The following is a 21,453-nucleotide window of genomic DNA, read 5'->3' on the forward strand; positions in this document are numbered from 1 at the left end:
TCCAAGAGGTGTCTATATCTATGTAATAATAGGTTTTTTTGAACTTATTTACAAGTTTGTCACCGTATTTTATATTATAATTGATATACAAAACTACGTCATAATATGTCTTAAACTTGTTTATGAGTTTGCCACCAATCAATCTATTATGATGGATAATTTTTATCCGTCATAATAGGTCGTCATAGAAAGGTATTTTTTCACTAGTGTAAATAGTCACCTGGTTAACCATGTTGTACCTGAGTTGAAGAGGCACAACGGGCCATAAATGTTGCTTACGTGGAAGCAGAAAGCACTGAGAATGTCATTGGTGTTGTCAAGCTAATAGGTTGTAACAGTGGTAAGTACCTTTTATATCTCATAATTTACAAGCTTAACCTCATGCAAGTTATAGAAGATCTGAAAGATGACATGGTAGCTGCTGTGGTGCTTGAATATAAAGGGTTATGCAGTTTTTAGTGAATTGAAAATTGATACATAATATGTAATGTGTGCACTGCAGCAGATAAATGAGAATGAAAAAAAGGTTGTCATAACTGATCTCATGTGCAGGGTCACTGTCTTTAACCAATCAACCAGGCTTCATCAATCCTAAAGACATTACCAACATTGCACAAACACAACACCAATAGTATACATGGAGTCATAAGGTATATGTTGGATATTTTGCTAGTATTTTTAAGTGATAATTATATAAAGCTGAAAGACTAACTTGTTCGAAATGAACTTTATGTGAGAAAGGTGGTGGAAGATAGGGTAAGTTTGAATCTTTTTTGCAAACAAATTCACATATCAATTAATTAATGAATAATGATACGTTTAACATGCATTCATTTAATATGACTTTTGTAATAGAAGATTTACATATTAATAAATATAGACAATATTTACAGACATAACTTTTGTAATTATAAAGAAAATAATTAAGAGATTGACACTGATAGTCATTTAAATCAAATATATGAATTAACAGTCATTTAAATCGAATATAAGAATTTAATATAATTTATTTTGATTTGATTTTAATTTAATATAAAATATGAACTAAGCTAAATCAATATTTTTGAATTAACTTTCGTAATTTCTATTACTTTAAAATTATTAAACATTATTTATAGAAAGACTTGTAAACATTTTTTATTAAACAATTAAAGTGTCAAATAACGAGGCATACTACAATTATTTTATGATTATGATTATATTCATAATTTCAATGATATTTCATATTTATAAATAAATCACACAATCTCATAATTAAAAATTATAATATGAATTTATTACTATTACTATACTTTGATGAAATAAATTTTAAAAAATATTTTTGTGATGTTTAATATTATCAATAGGTAAGAAACTTCTAACCTAATACTGCATTTTAAAAATTAATTAAATAAAAATGTTAAATAATGTACACATTTAATAAGAGATGAGATTATATATATAAAGATTCAATTTTAGAAATGAGTAATTTCTAACAGCAAGAAAACGTAGGTCTTACAAAATTCAAGGTACGAAACATATTTTATGGTACCAATGAGTGATACTTTACATCATGCGAATTAAAAGATTAATATAAATGCACAACCTACATATATAATGTCTGACCAATCACTACCTCCTTTTCATCCTTATATCGGGAAATACAGTGTTAATAACCTCTTTCAGATTCCTGCAACCAACAACTTTCATCTTTTCTAAACCTTCAGTTCCTAAAGCTTTCTCAGCAACCTTGGGGACTATGCACATTCTGAAACCCAATTTCGCAACGGTATATACCCTTTTATCCATTCTATGAACCTGTACAAGTAAATAACAATGCAAATCACAAAATAAAGAACAGTTTGGAATCAAGGCTTAATGGATAATGGATACATTACAAACAATAACTTCACCGAAATATCATTATTTTGAAATGTTGAGATGACACAGAGGACACCAGGTATGAGATCTAATCTCACAAAAAAATCTTCAGGTATATGCAAGCAGCTTCATGCTACTGAAAGACTCTAAATTTTGAGCTCAATATTGTATTCACTATTCAGCAAAATTGCAAAGAAAGTCTCACCATGCGAAGCTCACCACCGAGGCCAATTTCACCAATGAATGCAATGTCATTTGGAATTGGGATTTCCAAGCAACTGGATAAAGGGAAAAGACAACAAACATAACATATTCAACTAATTCAGATTAAATCTATAACAGTACATTAGAACATATGCCCTATGGGAGATAAGATGCACAAGGGCAACAATATATTTAATTCTAAATTGGCTGCAAATTTCACTTCTCCAAACACCCTCCCAATCCTCTGATGACAAATGAAACACAAACCTGCTGCAAATTGCTGCTGCTATAGCAAGATCTCCAGCAGTCTCAGCCAGTGTCAATCCACTAACAACATTCAAAAATACAGCCTGTTGTATAAAGACAAGGATATAGAATACAGTCAATACTGATATCAAAATGAAAATATATCTGCAGCTTATATTATGAGCACCAAACAAGGATATAGAATACAGTCAATACTAATATCAACATTAAAATACTAATATATCACTGGTTTTATAGTTCAGTTATGTGGTGAACGACTGTTTTAAATGATAAGTTAACTTGCAAAAGTTTTGCTAGAAAACATCAGATGACCTTGCAAAAAACAGATAAAGAATCCAGATGTGAATATCTTTTGGTTTTGTCAATCTTAGCTCATTAAAATTCTAAATTCTCAGAAGGAAAGATGCAGAGAACACCAGTATTGCTTTCTCCCCACAGAAAAAACACAAACTAGGTTCTTGAATGAAATTATTCTATTCTTGCAACCCAAATAATATAAACTAAGTTAATATCAAAGGTACATACTAGTTGGCATTGCCATTCCCATATTTGGTATTAGCTCTGCTAAGTTTATTCAATTAGGATTTAATTCTGTGAAACTTAGAATATTGTTGACATATTCATGAATCAGCTCACATGTTCTCGGAGACGAAGACCAGCTTGCTTTATAAGAACCTGCAGTTTAAGGGAATGTTAGACGTTCAAAAACAGTTTTACTCTTTCAAAAAAAAAAATTGTTATTCACCTTCCATAAAGAATAGAGAAAATACTAACAAAACAAGAGGCACTGACTCACGGATATGATCATATCAGCTCTATTTAGTTGGATACCATTAACTTGCCTTGAACCAGTTGAACTAGAAAGACAAAGTGCCTGCAAAATAAACTAGAATTAACTAAATACTTCTTTGAAGGATGTCAGAGTAGAAACAAAAATCAAAGGGTTCTGATATTATATTAGAGTTCTTGGTAGTTTTCTTCATTGACATGAAGAAAAGAATGAACACCACAAACCGAAGAAGTGACAAGTAAATCAGAAGATTTCAGTAAGAACTCGTCTGGATTGACATTGTAAACATTCATAACTTAGATTTCTTTCAATAGCTACAAAATCTTCAACCCAATATAATTTCCAACTGACAGTACTGAAGTGAAAAGTATAGAATGGTAATTTCACCATAACACCAAGTGTTATATTTGAACCAAAATTCTCAGAATGCAAATAGTGGATTGCTGGCACATATTGAAGAGTGCGCTTGCAATTTGTAAGATAACACAATTAATGAGAAAAGGGTGGTGGTCACGATGTTTCTAAAACCAGAACTGCCATGGTAGGAAATTCATACAGTGCTTGACAATTTAAAATATTTAATATCATGAAAGCAAAAAAAGAAAATACCTGGATTTCAATAAGAAATGTCCGGGACCCATCCATGATTACAGCAACAGCTAGTCCAGCTAAAATTTCTGAATCCAGATGTTGCTCACTGAGAAACATTTTACTGGCATTTGAAATAGCCTGAAGTCCTGAATGTGACATCTCAAAAACTCCAAGCTGATCAAATGAATCAAAGACAAAGCGGATCAAACATATATATATTCCAGATAAAATAATTATAGAGAAAAAATAAGCACCAGCCAAATAACTTTAAGCAACTTGACACACTGATACAAAAGGAAGCAACTTATCTGCGTTGTTAAAATGAGAGATGAGGGAAGCACAAGCAAAATCCTTCAAAATGCAACTTTTAATCATTTACATGGAAGATATTACATGTCACCAAACCTCGGTTCTACAATACCACCAACTTATTGCCAGATGTGCATTTGACCACAAAAACCAATCACCTTTGTATGAAAATAAGAGTATTAAAATGGTAACAATCAAAACTGGGTTTTGATTTTTTGTCTTTCAGCCAAGCATTTGTGACGAGTTTATTATGGCATAGTCAACATGAACAAAGGTGGACTAAGATAATTTTTCATTATTTTTATTAGAAAGTGAGTTTATGCCTAACTCATCCCCACAAAACCGGCTTGTAAGGTGAGGTTTGCACCTCACTTATATATTATCATTTGGCCTTATCTCTAGTCGATGTGGGACTTCCAACACACCCCCTTCATGCCGAGGTATAGACATCTCGTGCGTGATAGTAGAAATTGGGTGGTCCGATTGCGGGTGGAAGAGAAGAATAGAATGCCCACTGAGAACTCGCTAGGATAGGCTCTAACCATGGCTCTGATACCATGTTAGTAGTGGGTTTTAAGCCTAACTCAACCCCACAAAACCGGCTTGTAAGGTGAGGTTTGCACCTCAATTATATATTATCATTTGGCTTTATCTCTAGTCGATGTGGGACTTCCAACACACCCCCTTCACGCCGAGGTATAGACATCTCGTGCGTGATAGTAGAAATTGGGTGGTCCGATAGCGGCCCGATTGCGGGTGGAAGAGAAGAATAGAATGCCCACTTAGAACTCGCTAGGATAAGCTCTAACCATGGCTCTGATACCATATTAGTAGTGGGTTTTATGCCTAACTCATCCCCACAAAACCGGCTTGTAAGGTGAGGTTTGCACCTCACTTATATATTATCATTTGGCCTTATCTCTAGTCGATGTGGGACTTCCAACAATTTTCTTCCGCTCATTACAACATTAAATAGTAATACAAAATGAGTCATTGATGAGAATAGGCAGATTGTTGCAAAGGTGCAAAATTAAGCACAGCTCAAAGGTGAAAACAGATACAGACCCAGAAGAACATTCTAATGCCTGCCAGTACACACTAGTCGAAATATTATCTATTCCATTCAGTTAATTCATTCAAAGTATTTGTATAAATAAATCAATTGATAGCATAATTATAGTGGCACACCTCATCCGTGGATCCAAATCGATTTTTCACAGCTCGAAGCATACGATGGGAAGAGTACTTCTCACCCTGAGTAGTAAAACAAACAAACAATGAGCACAGGAAACATATGGTGATTTAGAAAGGCCAACTATAAGTATCATGAACAACATATGCTAGGCGTTACACAAATAAAAACAAAAGTTCCAAATTTTAGTATGATTAAATGTGAGTCTCAAGTCCCACATCAACTAAAAATTGAGTAAAATAACTAATAGGTTTAATACATCATTTGGTCCATACTCTTAGGGGTTTGGTTCAAAGTAATCCTACCTTTTAAAAAAGTTCAGTAAGATCCCATATTTCGTTAAAAAATGTTCAATCCGGTCTTTTTCGCTCACACCGTTAAAAACATAACGATGCAAATGTCACCGTGACATCTCATAAGCACGTGGCACACGTTAATAGGTGGACTTAAATGATTTTTTAATTTAAAAAAAAAGTTCATGCCACGTCATCATCACCATCTCCAGACAAACCCTAATTTCTCTCCAAGAAACCCTAGCCGCCGCACCATCCAGCATTGTCACCGCCATCCTCGCTGGCAGCCGTCCTCTCCAACGCATCACACGCCACCACCAAAGCTATGCGACGAGAACGCGAGAAACCCTAGGTCTCCACGGTTTGCTTGCAGGTCTGATTGTGGTTGTAGGTGGAGGCAAGCAGCGGCGCGATTAGTGGTGGAGAAGAGTGGCGATTCGCGATCTGCAGGAGCTGGCGATTTGGCTGGTGGTTAGTGGTGGACAATTCTGTGGTGGAGATTGGACAGCAGTGCTGCTGGCGCGACGACGATTTGGCTGGTGCGAGGGTGAAAATGGTGAAGATTGGTGGTCGCGGCATAGCAAGGGATCGCGTTGGGTGGTGGCGCGAGAACGAAGGTGAGATAGAGAAGACGCCTTGGTGGTGGCGCATGATGTGTTGGAGAGGACGGCTGCCGGCGAGGATGGTGGTGACGGCGCTGGATAGTGCGGCGGCTAGGGTTTCTTGGAGAGAAATTAGGGTTTGTCTGGAGATGATGATGATGACGCGGCATTTGCACCGTTATGTTTTTAACGGCGTGAGCGGAAAGGACCGGATTGAACATTTTTTAACGAAATATGGAGTCTTACTGAACTTTTTTAAAAGGTAGGATTACTTTGAACTAAACCCCTAAAAGTAGGGACCAAATGATGTATTAAACCTAACTAATATATCAGTAGAGTGGGACTCATACATTTAACAGGGGATTGAAGGGATTTAACTTTTATACATTTAACTTTGTAGGGCCCCTAAAAATTGAGTAAAATAACTAATATATCAGTAGAGAGGGACTCATACATTTAACAGGGGATTGTAGGGATTTAACTTTGATACATTTAACTTTGTAGGGCTTGGGGCTTGGGGCTTGGGGATTGGGGATTGGGGATTGGGGATTAGGGCACCAGAGTTAGTTAACCGGGGTTAGTTAACCGTGGTTAGTTAATCGCGGTTAGTTAACTATGGTTAGGGTTAACCGTGGTTAGTTAACTATGGTTAGGGTTAACTAGGATTAATTAACCATGGTAACCATGGTTAGTTCACTATGATAACTATGGTTAGTTAAATATTAGTGGATGACATAAATTGTTAGGTCAACTTGAGTTATAACTCCCAGTGAAAATGAACAAGAAGAAACATTTCAATAGTAGAAAGTATAATGATAAGCACAGAAAAAAAGTTGTAACAAGATACCAACTTCCATATACAGAACAACATCAACAATATGCTCCAAAACAAGAAGAAAATGAACAAGAAGAAACATGTCAATAGTAGAAAGTATAATGATAAGCACATAAACATGTGAATAGTAACAAGTGAAAATGAACAAGAAGAAACATGTCAATAGTAGAAAGTATAATGATAAGCAGAGAAAAAAAGTTGTAACAAGATACCAACTTCCATATACATAACAACATCAACAATATGCTCCAAAACTCGAGGTCCTGCAATCTCTCCAGATTTTGTCACATGTCCAATCTGAAATACAAAACAAAAAGGTAAGAGAAACTAGAAAAAAAGAAATAAATATGTGGTCATGTGTATCAGCAATTCGAAGGCCTATAACAGAAATGCCACAAATGATCCATTATTACATAATACACAAATTGATTGACATGTATGCTCACCAGAAGAACTGGGATGTTTGTCTTCTTTGCAAATCGGAGTAAAGCTGAAGTGCATTCTTTCACCTGTCTCACACCTATTAAATGTCAAGTACAATGGAACAAAGCATTTCACTTCACAGTCAAGAAGGTATAGCAGATGCATCTTTACACTTTTGTTACAAAAAAGTTAAACTTATTTTACCCATGACTTCAAATACAAATGAAGGAGTAGTGTGATAAAGCAGAATAAACTACCTAGTTAAATAATTTAAAGCAACAGAAAATTACTACACCAAGACTGTCTGCCTCTTATAATAAAGGATAATGATTTCCCCACCTGCATAATCCCTCCAGGACTTCCCATTACTCCTTTTAAATACACAGTTTGTATTGAATCAACAATTAGAGCCCCAGGAGAGAGATGCTGAACTTTCTTCAATATATCCTGAAACCGTACAAAATTGGAGAAAAAAATACAATAGTTTTGACTTCTTTACAATACTCCTGACAATTAATTATCAATAATAACATTTTAAGTCAAACAAACTTTTTTATAGCAGTAAGTAATCACCAAAACTCATGTAAAAGAGTAAGCCCAAGAAAATACTAGGCACCTCAACATCATTACTTGAATATAAATAAATATCTGATTGAATCCTAAGCCGATCCGCTCTGTTACCAATTTGCTCAACACTCTGTCACATGAAATACCAAATTTACATAAATGGAAATACATAAAAAGTACAACAAATAACACTGTAATCAAAGGAGAAACTACACCCATCTTTGGCACAATAGAATGGAAACAAAAGGCTGATAGTATTAAAATGAGGCTTACCTAGTAATTTTCTATAGATTAGCATTAAATTTTATTTCTTTTCAATCATATAAATGCACTAATAAAATGAATTAGATTTTTACTCGCTCTATGAGCTTTTAACTTCAGCAATTTGGAATATCAATTTTCAAAATTTAAAACTAGCGAAATACTTGCTTAAAGCAAACCTCTTCACCAGAGACATATACAACTGGAGATGCTTTACCATCATGGTGCCCTTCTGCAATGATTGAAGCTATCTTCCAATCCAATGTTAAAAGTAAACAAACGTTAGCCAGCATTGTCCAAGTCCATTAAATAAATAAATAAGTTAACCATCTAAAATTCTAAAATCCAGCTTTACCATCCCAGTGGCCAGTATAATTCATACCTGCAGCAAAAGAGTACTCTTCCCAACACCCGGATCACCACCAATTAAAGTCAAGGAGCCTTCAAAAACCACATTTACAGACAATGTTAGCCATTCAATGCAATTGGTAGCAAGGCTTCAAGTGTACTTGGATTAAGAGAAACATGATAACTTATCATATAGCTAGAAGCATTAAAATGAGAACTCAAATATTAGGATCATGGGAACACCAAGAAAAAAAACACCAGAACAAGAATCCATAAATAACATAACAATAACCACCATCCATTCACCTAGAAAAATCACCAGAAGTTGCGCATCTTTTTAAACAAGTCTACACCTATCAAATGAACAATTTATTTCAAACATGATCAAGAGAAAACGTTTGTGAAAAATGGGGTGAACCAGTGCGCAAGGCTCCCAGTTGAAAAAATTTGAGAAAACTAAGCATGAATTAATTAGAGTTGTAATTGATCTCTACATTCAGAATAGAAAAGCCGCATTTTATGGAAATAAATAAAGTGGTACGTTAATACAGTTTGCAGCAAAAAATATATAATTAAAAACCAGTAAAAAAGTAAAAATCCAAATCAAGAGACCATGATGTTAAACATCCTTGCTACAGATGCACCAAAAAAAAATTCAGCTGAAAAATTCTAAATACCTGCAGAACAAAAAGGAAAGAAAAAGCAAAAAAGATTCTCAATGATTATCAATATAGTTAAGAAATTGGAATGTACCTGGTATGAGACCACCACCAAGCACTCTGCAAACTTCATCTCCGAAGGGACCAGACCTGAAATTAAAGCAAGTGACACGATCTAACCCTTGAAAAAGACGCCACATTAATGTATATAATAACTACCGAGTCCTTCAGATCATTGCCAGAGATATTTTTCTAACTAAAATGTATGAAGAACACAATTTTTCATTAAAAAGGTACAGTGATGTAGAGCTTTTTGTTATAGTTTGTTTTTATGAAAAATAACCTTTCTCTTGAAAAAAAAAATATCAATATTTAAGTTACTTTTAAAACATCAGAACAAAAAAAAAAATTTTTTTGTTAATTTGAGAAATAACCTTGACTAGCTTTTACATAAAAAAACTCTAACTATCTTTTACAAAAATAAAATAAACACATGCTTTCTATAATGGTAAGTATAGGAATTTGAGTTTGAGTCTAACTTAAGTACTTAAACTCAAAAGTTAGCCCATGGGGTAAGGGTCACTGCCCAGTTATATGTACCACTTTTCCATAATTTCTTCCTTGTTTATTGGGTAGGCTGGGAATGAGAAACTACTACAATCACACACACAAAAAAAAAAGAAAAATTGTTAAGGAAAAACCCCAAAAAATGGATCTTCTGGACAACTTACACAAGTTGAAATGGATAAAAGATGTTCTTCAATAGAGATGTTTGATAAAACCATTCTATGATTCTATTCGCCTAACATATAATAGCTTAAGCTTTTAACTTTTCTATATAAATAAATAAATAAAAAAGTCGGATTCAAGCTCAGGGTAGGGGGGACTTGTACATTGTTTACAAGTCAAGCTCAACCGTCTCTTGGATGAGAGATTTAGATATGCAATAAAACCCTTCAGACACACATCTCAATATGTTTAAGCTTTTGAGAGAGCTGGTGCTTGACAATTGGAAGTGTAAAATCATGCAAATTGGAGTTTCTTCCGGGGGTTAGCAGACACAGAACTATGGAACCATAAAGACTTCACCGACCATAAATCCATAATACAGAATGGCAGTGGACTTTACTTTCCTACTATTCAAGTTTTAAACGCAAAGAACATAAGTTGAGTTGAGCCTAATATGACTTAAACCGTGTAAGACTCAAGTGAAATGATATATGAAGTATGAGCACCTGCCTCAGTGCAACAATCACTCTATTGACACCACTCATTTCTCTCTATCTTTCTATTTTTGTTACAATATGTTACCTATACACATACATCTGTCTCTCTTCTCCGCTTTACTTTATCTACGTGTATACAAACACAAGGTGTCCATTATGGATCGTTTTTGGACTCAAATCGGAACATAAGATGCTATGTTTCCAACAAGAACAATAAAATACTAGACAAATACAGAGAAGAAGGAAACTTACAAAGGAATTCTCCAATGGTGATGATCAATGCCCCTGTTTACCTCTGCCAATCTCAAGGGACGTAACTCTCCTTCCTGTTGCGGTAGCCAAGACCCAACACTATCTTCCAATACTGAAAACCCACTAATCACAGTACCAGCATCACTACTGAATTTGGCCTCTTTCATAGTTCCAGATACATTGCATGAACGGCACACGCCCCACCATTGTCCTGCACTGTACCCACAATTGCAGCAAACCCATTCAACTTTCTCCTTCGACTTCTTCTTCTTCCCAATAACAACCCCACCACCACCATCATTACCACCCATCACTCTCCCTCTTTCCTTTCCCTTTCGAAATTCTTCATCAAAATTAGCATTCGAGCCATGAGGGCCGGTTGAATTGGGGTCCTGCGGGGTGTCAATGTTAAAGTTTGCACTTACTCTTGCATCTGCCCTACGAAGTAGGAAAGGAGAGAAACTAAACTTGGAGTAGGAAAACATTTAGGAACAAAATTAGGGTTAGGGTTTGTGTGAATCTGTATAAATCTGCAGGGTTTTAGTTCAGAAATCATCTTATGCAGGTTACAGCATTCAATTTTCCAGCAATTAACGATTCAATGTCATCGATTATATTAATTTTGAATAAAAATACTAATATATTTTATTTAATTAAACTTTCATCTAAAAAATTGATATATTTTTTTAATATTCCATTTGGCGGACCAAAGAGGATAGTTATGAAATTTATTTTGTGTAATTTTATTTTTAGTATACTTTCTCTTTACAGTGGGAATCTTGGAGTCAAGTTATTATTTTAAGTGTTTTCTTTTAAAAAGTGTTTTTTTTCAAAAATATTTTTCAGAGTATGATAATAAAATAATAGATGTAAAGTACGAGTAGAAACATATAGAGCAAGAAAAGTAAAATAAGAAAAAATTTAAACATTATTTTGATGTTACATTTTGTTTAACTCAAACTTTGGATGATCTCTTATTTTAAAGTAAAAACATTTAGTTTAATTATTTTGAATAATAGCTATTCTGATTTAATATTCACTATCATATATACTTATTCCCTTTTTGTTAATTATAATTATTTTTTTATTAATTAAATCATTTTTCATGATAGGTTGTACTAAGCCTAAAATAGAATAAAATTAGATATCCATAATTAAGTATTACATTATACATTGACGATAAAATATTTTATTTTAAAATAGAATAATAAAAAAAGTGTGAATTAAACAAAATAAGAACACCAAAATTTTATAGAAAACGTAGTCTTAAATTCTTCTGACAAGAAAAGGTAGGGATGAATCGGGAAAGGAGGCAGGAAAAAAACACTCAACTGTTATGTTTTCACGTGATTTTGTAAATGCTTATCTAATTTCGAAATATGCTCATAATTAAATTTTATTAAAAAATTGAAATTTAATCTAGATAAGTTATTAAAATCAAATTTTATTGAACTTATTTCAATATTTTATTAAAAAATTGAAATTTTATTGAACTTATTGCCACTTCAGATTAAAAAAATAAAATAATGTTATAGTTGAACCAATCGGAGCACGTAAACGTGTCAAAATTTAATAATATATTTAATACATTCATTTAATGTGTCGCTAATTTGGTGTTCCATATAATTCTCAACATTAGTCCTAACTTCATATCAATTATGAGTGCAAAGAGAGTTTTTCCATCTCAAACACTCTGAGTGATATTAATAAGACTAATAATGTATTATCAGTTTTAGAATATAGAATTTCGTCAAGGTTTTATCCTTTAAAAAATGTTTTGAAGAAATAAATAAGTATTTAAATATTCTTTAATTTCAATCTCTAAACAATATAAAACTATTGAAAATGATAGTACCACGTGTGGGGAAAGATTGGAAAAAATAACGTAAAATATGAAAAACACATTTATTACAGGGTGGTTAGGTCATCTTAAGATTGGATGATCCATGCAGTTAGAAATATCTATCAAAACACAATGAGATTTAGTGGTTGGATTAATTGATCGAGAGATCGTCTTTAAACAATAATTAAACTTGATGATAATTAGTTTACATCAAAATATAATTATGAGTTAAACTGTGATTAAATTAATGATAATCTAAAATTCTCCGAAATTTATAAATACGAATTAACATGAAATTGAATTTATTGCTGAGTTTATTGTTAGTGACTTTGGCATCGACAAAAAGACAAACACTAGTGAAGAGAAATACTCAAATACACAAGACTTACTAACTTTGATCCTATAACCAAAATTGGACACGTATGCTTAATTGTGAGCATCCATTTCCTATATTTGATCTCACAGGGTAACTTTCTCTATAATTAAATAACTTACAGGATAAATATGAAGAATATTTATTCCATTTACAGTTGGTTGTTACGTAAATGTGTTGACAATTAATTTCAAGTTCAATTTCTGTTCTCCCTCTCAAATGATCCTGTTTCCATGTCGCCTTCACCCTTTACGTAAGACAAAAATCCATGGCCAGTATTTGTCGCTAAAGACATATTCGTTCTTTCTTCTAAGGTTGCGTTTAGACACAGTTGTTCCTTTGTCCACGAGAGGGACGCACAGATACGCTATTCAAACTGTTACAAAACACATCATCATAGAAACGCCCCTTTTAATCGAGTCACGAGGCGTTCCAGCATGATCATGTACAAGTAAATGTAAAGTTCATCGGGTATTGCTTATGTTCATGTTTCCCATGATTCATCAGTTTTCTTGGTAGTGGATCATGAATATATTTTTTTCCAAGTATCGGTGTTCTTCCTTTATTATTTCTCTTGTTTAGAACGAATCGAACGTCCTAGCTCTTGTATGTTTTGATTTGACGTGGTGCATGTGACTTTAATGGTTATTATGTTAGAGAAATTATGGTTAGTCAAATTTTCTGTCAAATGTATTTAAGATTTTCAATTTGCGAACAAAAATTAACAATATTCTACATTAGCTAATAATTTTTCTTGGTTTGGATTGTAGGCTTTTTCTTTTTCTTTTTCTTATCGATGGTCGTTGTGTATGTAGGAATAAACCAGAAATGGCTCTGTGTTTTTCTCTTGGCCATGACATGGGATAGAGGATGGTTACGAAGAGGATCTAATCTGTGATCTCTCTCATGATTGATGGAAAGAATAATTAGGTTTTTTGGTTTGATAACGAAAGAGGAAAAGGGTATGAAGCCTTTTCTTCTGAAATGTGGTTTGGCTTTGGCTCTTACCTTTGCTGGACTTCTCTACTCTCATATCGGAGCCAAGAGAATCAAACCTTCTCCTACTTCCCCCAAGGGACACCCTTCAGGTTTGTTTATCAACATATTAACAAAATTTCTGTCCTTTGTTTAGTTTCATGAATCTAAGTGATGTTTTATATGTATAATGTGTTTTCAGGTCATGAAAGCGAAGATAATTTTGTGAGAGGTAAAAAGGCTGCTTCTAGTTCTGGCACCAATCTTTCAGAGGAAAATGTTTTGGATGCTGTAAGTGACATGAAAAAGACTATCTTTCTTTTGTTGTTTCAGCTTTCTCATTGTAATTGTTGACGGGTTCTGTATAAATGTAGACATTGAAATTTGGGACGGGTTCTGTATATATTTCTAATTTAGTTCAACTATAACATAGGATTATTAAATTTCTTCTATGCCAGGAAGAAACATGCATCAGCAAGGTGATTGGTAAAAATTCCCCATTGGGTCTTTCTTTGAGGACTAAAAGAAGTGGAGAGAAAGATGAGTTCATCCATCCTGAATTTAATGATCCTATCAAGGATGCTGAATTTGGAGTCATCATTGAAGATAGTTCTTTTAAGAAAGAGGTAGAAACACCAAGGTCAAAAGTAGGATCTCCTATGGCATATGCAAATGTTGACAAAGATGACTATGAGAAAGAGATCAGGAACCTCAGGAGCATGATCAGAATGCTTCAAGAGAGGGAAAGAAACCTTCAGTTTCAACTGCTTGAGTACTGTGGCATTAAAGAGCAACAAGCAGCAGTGATGGAGCTCCAAAATAGATTGAAGATAAGTAATATGGAGGCTAAGATGTTCAATCTGAAGTTTGTGACCTTGCAGTCTGAGAATCGGAGATTGGAGGTACAAGTGGCTGATCATGCGAAACTGGTATCTGAGCTTGAGACTGCAAAAACGAAAGTTAAGTTTTTGAAGAAGAAAATTAAGTATGAAGCTGAACAGAATAGGGAGCATATCATGAATCTTAAGCAAAAAGTTGCCAAGTTGCAGGATCATGAATTTAAAGTTGCTGCTAACGAACAAGAGATTCAAATTAAGCTGAAAAGGCTTAAGGATCTTGAGTGTGAGATAGAGCAATTGAGAAAATCTAATTTGAGACTCCAGATAGAAAATTCTGACTTATCTCGAAGATTGGATTCTACTCAGCTCCTTGCAAATGCTGTTCTAGAAGAAGCCGAGGTAGTAATATTACTTACAAGTTACAAGCAATCCAATGACTCGGTGCCAGTTTGATTCCCCTCTCACCCCTTTGTTTTAAAAACTGTTTTCTCAAACAATTCCACACTACTTAAAATCAATTTCCATAAAAAATCTAACAAGTTTTGAAATTGTTTACAAAACTAGTTTTTCACAACCAGAAAACAGAAACAGCTGGAAGATGTTTTCTCATCTTTTTTTCGTTCTAATCTTGTCCAATCTCTCCCTCAATTAACACCCTTGTTTATTAGCAAGATGAAAACTAAAATCAGTTTTGAAAAATAGAAATAAACACACCCTCAGTCACTGCTTTTTTAACTTGAACAATATTTGATAACTAATGCTTTTGGATGCAGACACAAGCTCTGAAGGAAGAAGGTGAACGTCTCAGACAAGAGAATGAAGGGTTGACGAAAGAACTTGAGCAATTACATGCAGATAGATGTTCAGATCTTGAAGAGTTAGTTTATTTGCGGTGGATAAATGCTTGCTTAAGACATGAACTACGAAGTTATCAGCCCCCACCTGGTAAAACAGCAGCAAGGGACTTAAGTAAAAGCTTGAGTCCTACCTCTGAGAAGAAAGCCAAGCAACTTATACTTGAATATGCAAACAATGATGGGCGAGGGAGCGTTTCTGATGTGGACTCTGACCAATGGTCCTCTTCACAGGCTTCTTGTTTCACAGACTGTGGTGAGCATGATGATTATTCTCTTAATGATACTTCATCTGAGGCCAAAGCTAACAATCCAAGCAAGTCAAGGATTTTTGGCAAGCTTATGAAGCTGATACGAGGCAAAGACAGCCAGCAACAACGTGATCGAGTTATATCTAAAGAAAAATCAATTTCCCGGGTAGATAGCAGCAGTTCACATTTCAGCTTGAGTATATCAACTGGAAATGAGTGTCTTAGGAGCGAATATACGACTCCCTCTGTCACTTCTAGAACTTCCTTTGATTATAACCAAGCCACGAGTATGAAGGATGATAGTAGGAGAAATTCATATAGCCATACCCCAGGAAGCTCCAAGAATTTCAGTCCAATGAGAAGAAGTTCAGCAGATTCCAAAAACCGCCTCGATTCTTTCTCAGAATCCCCTGGCATGGAGAAAACTAATTTGGTCAAATATGCTGAAGCTTTAAAAAATTCCAGTGAAGCCCCCAAACATAAATCACACAGAAGATCAGCAGCATATAGTTCGTTTTAACTTATTAGCTACATATGCAAGGATTTTACATTACGATGAATATTACAGATTAGCAGGGTTTATTTAGCAATCAATCCTGATGTACAATATTAGACGTTAGGAGCTGTTCAGATAACCATGTAATAATTAAGGAGGGAGGCACTTAAAATCATAGGCAAGAATTCATGCATAGTAATTCTGTGAGTATGGTAAAATTTTAACTTCTGGCGATTCATTATAATCCTTTTCTCTAGCCATAACTTGCTTCTTTGCAATTGGTAATTTCTAGATTAACTATATTACTAAATTCTGATGAAAATTTTTGAACCGTCAGGTTTAGTATTAAGTTCCCTTCATCCTACTTCAGGAATTCTGCTCATTTTGCTTTTCCACCACAGTGCTACATGGACTTGTTCAAAAGTTGTGTCTGTTGAATATTCAATCTGGTGAGGCAGATTGTGAGGTGGAAATAAACTTGGTGTTTTTCCTCTTAACAATTACATGTTATTTTGATTGTATATATTCGGATGAATGTATACTTGCTGTATCATATAACCTTCCTTCCTTAATTATATTGCAGTTGTCTTTCTTAAAATTATTCATGATTGGATTTTCCTCATGTTAGTCTAAGTTTAACCACAAAAATAATGCTAGTAAGTAAATATTTCTGTTATTATGAAATGTTTTACAACAAGTTTATCTGAAATTTCTCATGATCTGAAATACATAGAGCAATTCTTTGTCCATACAAAGGAAAAACAGCAAACATTGAATCACTTTCACGCTGTGTAGTAGTACACAATACTATCTCCACACAAATAATCACGACTCTTTATGTGATAAGACTTATGCCTTGGATAATTAATGAATCAGCTAGAACTTGGTTAGCTGCTTGTGAAGGATGGACACTATCCCAAAACACATACTGGGTGGCATTAGAACAAGTTCCAGGTGATTTTTGATTACACAACAAAGATGTTGTCTCCACAGTCCCGGTACCACAGCAACCTCTGTTTGCCTCCACAAAACCTGCAAAGCATCGTGCCATAGGTTAGAGAGAACAATATCATTTTACTGCAATGTTGAATAGTGAATATTAGTACCAAATTTTGAAGGGGATTGAACAAGGTCATAGAGAGGCTTGTAAATGTCAAAAACAGCAATCTTGAGACCCGGAAGTTGCTTTTGAAGATTTGCTACAGCTGAGTTGATCTTCTTGTTAAATGCTTGGGCATCAGAGTTGATTCTTGAGACACAACCATTCTCATGGAAACCAAATAAAGTCCTTGCAGCAGGTAGGCAACCCAATGGTGGGAGTGAAGTCACTCCAAGTCTCCTGCCTCCCAATTTATACAAGTCCTGTGTCGAAAACAAAGTTAGTTTTTCAACGTTGGACTAATTCTTGAGTTGAATGTAGACTGGTCTGATCTGTACCAAACATTAGGTATGTTGTTCAAAAGATTGGAACCAATTGAACACATCCCCTCTATCTGATATAGAACTTTTACTTGTCATGGGACTTTTTTAGTAATAACACACACACACATACTCACATATGTTCTAACAGTAGCAAAAATAACCAACCAAATCAGTTTGACATAATACCTTAACAAAACTGGTGAACGAACCAACTAAGAAGGAGCCATACTGGTCAGGTGTGTATACTTTGTTGATCCAAGGATTGACGTAATAGTTTTGCACAAAGTCGCTGCTGCCAGCACTGAGCACGTACAATGCATCTTTGATAATTGAGGCTGCCTTTTGACTGCCAGCTACCTTGGCCAGCTTGCCTTGGTATTCCTTGAAATAACTTAACTGTTGGGACAATGGAATTGCATGCTGCCCAGAGGAATAAAAGAAACTGTTAAAACCAGAATTCTTGTAAAACCATACATGAAGTTATTCACTCCAAACTTACATTCAAAATAGCAGCATTTTCATCATAACCAGATGCAGCAGAAGCAAAGTTTGCTCCAATAAGGAGGTTTTTCCCTGACGCCTGTGGGCTAAGATATGCAGGAGCATAGGTCTTAAAACCCAACGTCTCAGCTGCAAAAAGGAAACATTCCAACAATAATGAAACTTAAATGCATGAGTATGAGCAGTGCTACATATATATCTAATCTACTCTATAAAGTAGGTGCAAGTTTGATCTTTAAAGGTTTAATTTTGCCATACCAGTGATATCAGTAGCTAATTTGCCATTGCAGAACCTCCCAGTTGGTTGGTGGTTAGCAAAGTCTCTCCCATAGGGAGGGTAATTAGCCTTATAAATTGTGGGAAGATAGTCATTATTTCCTACATCCACAGCAGAATCACCAAATGTTACGATGGCAGGCACAAGGGTGGTGGTGTCTTGTGCATACACACAACTAAGGAAGGAAAATGCAAAGAGTTGAACAAGAAGTGCAATGTTCATCATGATGCTATTCTGGTTTTGGATGCACTGAGTGCAGCAGAAAATGGAGAACTTATATATGACAACTGAAAATGACATCTATTGAAGGAGGAGGATGGGAGTTAGGCACGGCTATTAAATGTGAACGCGTAAAGTGGTTCATTATATACAATTTCTCTTATTCTCTCTCTCCATTGATGATACTAATATCTTACTTGTCTCTTCTGGTTAATTCAATGCATATTATAAGCTGCTTAGTGATCACTCTCTCTGCGATTTTTTTACCAGAACTAATCAATCACTCTCAAGTCCCTAATACAATGACTTTTAGCTTCTTTCATTTACTATGGTGGAGCTAAGTGGTTGAGATTTTGTGGGAGGGATTAGAGAGAAGCATGTGCATGAGTTATTTCGGTTGTTGTACAGAAAAAGGTAGACTCTACGTACTATATTCAACTTGGCATGCATACTGCACTACTTTTTATATTTTCTGTATTTTTTTGGCTCAAAATAGACTAGGATGTTAATACATGATAATGAACTTGCAGAGATGACAGGTTACCTGCTACAAGTCATTATATATATATATATATATATATATATATATATATATATATATATATATATATATATATATATATATATATATATATATATATATATATATATATATATATATATATATATATATATATTTCATTTCTATTGTATATAAAGGATATCAAAATATTGGTCTTCTGCACTTAAATCATATAGTTAGATTTGAATCAGATAATAGCGGTTAAGGTATAAATAAATGGAAGTACGAGAAAAGTATATATGCCTTAAAATTTAGAAGAGAAATATGAATAAATAAAATAAAATTGACATTTCAGTAAATTAAAATCAACTTATATAAAAGCTAAAAGTATGCAAAAGGAAGAAAAGCAAATTATTTTATGTATAAAATAAGTTTATCTCATAAAAAGTCAATTTTAATATTTTTGGTAAAAAAATTTCAAAAAAAATAAGTGAAAACAAATTCGAGGACAGAAGGTAATAATAGTGTTGATAAGATGGTTTGTAAGAAAATAATAATTAATGTATTCACTTAAAGTATTATTATTATTTTAAAGGAGTGACTCTAGTTAGTTTATAATATAAAATAGATTAAAAGACATGTGTTATCTTTTTAACTAATTTCTAACTAAATTTGGGTAAGAGATTAATATCTCCTAACTCTTAACAAAGCGGTTTAATGCACCAAACTTGTGCTATCACCCATTTTAACAAGTCATGTCATCACATGCAAATTTATTCATATCATTTTCAGTTATCTATCTATCAATATTATGTTAATGCATGCCTTTTTTTTCCTTTTTTTTTTCTGTGTGTAAAATAATAGTTGGTCTCTATTAAACTCTCCTTATAAATATAATAGTACTAAATATCATGTTAACTACATGATTTATATAATTAATGAAAGATGAGAATTATATTATAAAAATACATTAAACATGACATATATATTTTTTAATTATTATCATCAATATTGTTGTTGTAATTATGATTGTTATAATAATAATAATAATATATAAAAAGTTCAGACTTAAATGTGTTTCTTCTCGAACAATTAATTTAATCCATTGAATATTATAATGGTGTAATTTTGATTATTAGCACCATTGGCTCTTTTGCTTTGTTTTGTTGTAGAGAAGTACAAAGAAAAATACTTAGAGCATATGCCAAAAATTTATCATAAAGTAAAGTTTTTACCAAATTTTAAGCAGGTTCTATTATATTAACTTTTGTATACTAAAAAGGAAATTTATACAAAGACAAATTCATTAAGAATTTGAATAAAGTCTCACACATTACCCCCCACATTATGGTTTTATGTTTACATATTGGAAATATTTTTTTTATTTTAATTTTGATTAGTTAATACAATAAAAAATATATTCTCAATTGTAATATCAAAAAATATAGTGTAAAATCATATAATAGAATGATCACATATAATAATATTACAGCTCAGTTCTTACAAAAGATAAGACGTACGGTTAAGGTCGAAAGACCTTACAAAAAAATAGCAGGGAATTAAAACTGTAAAAATATACAATCCTAGACCGAACGGTTTACAAAATACTTATACCGAACGGTCCTCTAAGATAAAAAAACAGCAGATGGCCGAACGGTTCTACTGTTCGACCTTAACATCTACCTCTACCAAATTTTCTTCTTCCAGCGCCTCTTCCAACAACGCTTCTCCTTCTGCTCACATCCACACGGATGATCATTGCAACAGAAGGACAACCACCGAACGTACAAAACGGACAAGACAGGAAGTAGGGTAACCTTATGTAATTCAATTCAAGTATCAACATAGATTTCACACAATTCAAATAAACGAGATAATTCATTCACTTTTTACATGCAAAGCCAAATACTAGACTCTGATTGTCCGGACTGTATGAATTCTGTGTAGCTACGACGTTCGTGCACTTGGGTGATGTAGTAACTGGGATACCCTCAACAGCTGTCACCTGAGGTTAGTCCTATATGTCCAAATTAACCATAAGGACTAGGACCTCCTGCCATTCCCACACATGACTTACCATTCTCTACGTGAGAACGAGTAATTACGGAATATCAGGATAAACCGCCAGCTTAGCGTGCCCACATTCATACTTTACCAAATTCCAATATCCATTCATGAAATATTCCTCCCCGGAATACTCTTTCATAATCAAAGTCGTTTCA

The 21,453-nt window shown here is 33.8% G+C and overlaps 3 protein-coding genes across 9 annotated transcripts; 1 reads left to right on the forward strand and 2 right to left on the reverse strand.

Annotated features, from left to right (window-relative positions):
* Positions 1–1,494: 1,494 nt before the first annotated feature.
* LOC108320673 (uncharacterized) lies at positions 1,495–11,276 on the reverse strand. 6 transcript variants are annotated; one of them, XM_017552172.2, is made up of 15 exons: positions 10,680–11,274; positions 9,296–9,351; positions 8,577–8,635; positions 8,374–8,445; positions 7,983–8,063; positions 7,706–7,813; positions 7,390–7,452; positions 7,160–7,240; positions 5,210–5,275; positions 3,731–3,886; positions 3,128–3,205; positions 2,968–3,006; positions 2,332–2,414; positions 2,066–2,138; positions 1,495–1,797 (listed from the first exon to the last, which is right to left on the reverse strand). In XM_017552172.2, exons 1-15 carry the CDS (start codon positions 11,162–11,164, stop codon positions 1,612–1,614), a joined length of 1,686 nt encoding a protein of 561 aa, XP_017407661.1. In that variant the 5' UTR covers positions 11,165–11,274; the 3' UTR covers positions 1,495–1,611. The 6 variants fall into 6 exon arrangements, 3 of the variants coding, with proteins under 3 accessions (XP_017407661.1, XP_017407663.1, XP_052724539.1); XM_017552174.2 differs by lacking the exon at positions 7,983–8,063; XM_052868579.1 differs by lacking the exon at positions 5,210–5,275.
* A 1,802-nt stretch (positions 11,277–13,078) lies between these two features.
* Positions 13,079–16,892, forward strand: LOC108320495 (protein CHUP1, chloroplastic). Of its 2 annotated transcripts, none has more exons than XM_017551923.2 (5): positions 13,079–13,366; positions 13,711–13,983; positions 14,073–14,161; positions 14,329–15,108; positions 15,483–16,892. In XM_017551923.2, the coding sequence occupies exons 2-5, from the start codon at positions 13,809–13,811 to the stop codon at positions 16,332–16,334; spliced, it is 1,896 nt and encodes a 631-aa protein (XP_017407412.1). In that variant the 5' UTR covers positions 13,079–13,366; positions 13,711–13,808; the 3' UTR covers positions 16,335–16,892. The 2 variants fall into 2 exon arrangements, with proteins under 2 accessions (XP_017407412.1, XP_052724463.1); XM_052868503.1 differs by having other exon boundaries at positions 13,361–13,410.
* Positions 16,893–16,958: 66 nt separating this feature from the next.
* Positions 16,959–18,770, reverse strand: LOC108320476 (GDSL esterase/lipase APG). The gene is made up of 5 exons (XM_017551894.2): positions 18,492–18,770; positions 18,232–18,362; positions 17,919–18,152; positions 17,417–17,672; positions 16,959–17,342 (listed from the first exon to the last, which is right to left on the reverse strand). The coding sequence occupies exons 1-5, from the start codon at positions 18,733–18,735 to the stop codon at positions 17,146–17,148; spliced, it is 1,062 nt and encodes a 353-aa protein (XP_017407383.1). The 5' UTR covers positions 18,736–18,770; the 3' UTR covers positions 16,959–17,145.
* Positions 18,771–21,453: the final 2,683 nt, after the last annotated feature.

The sequence above is a fragment of the Vigna angularis genome, chromosome 9 (assembly GCF_016808095.1).
Source record: "Vigna angularis cultivar LongXiaoDou No.4 chromosome 9, ASM1680809v1, whole genome shotgun sequence".
Taxonomy (NCBI): Eukaryota; Viridiplantae; Streptophyta; class Magnoliopsida; order Fabales; family Fabaceae; genus Vigna; species Vigna angularis.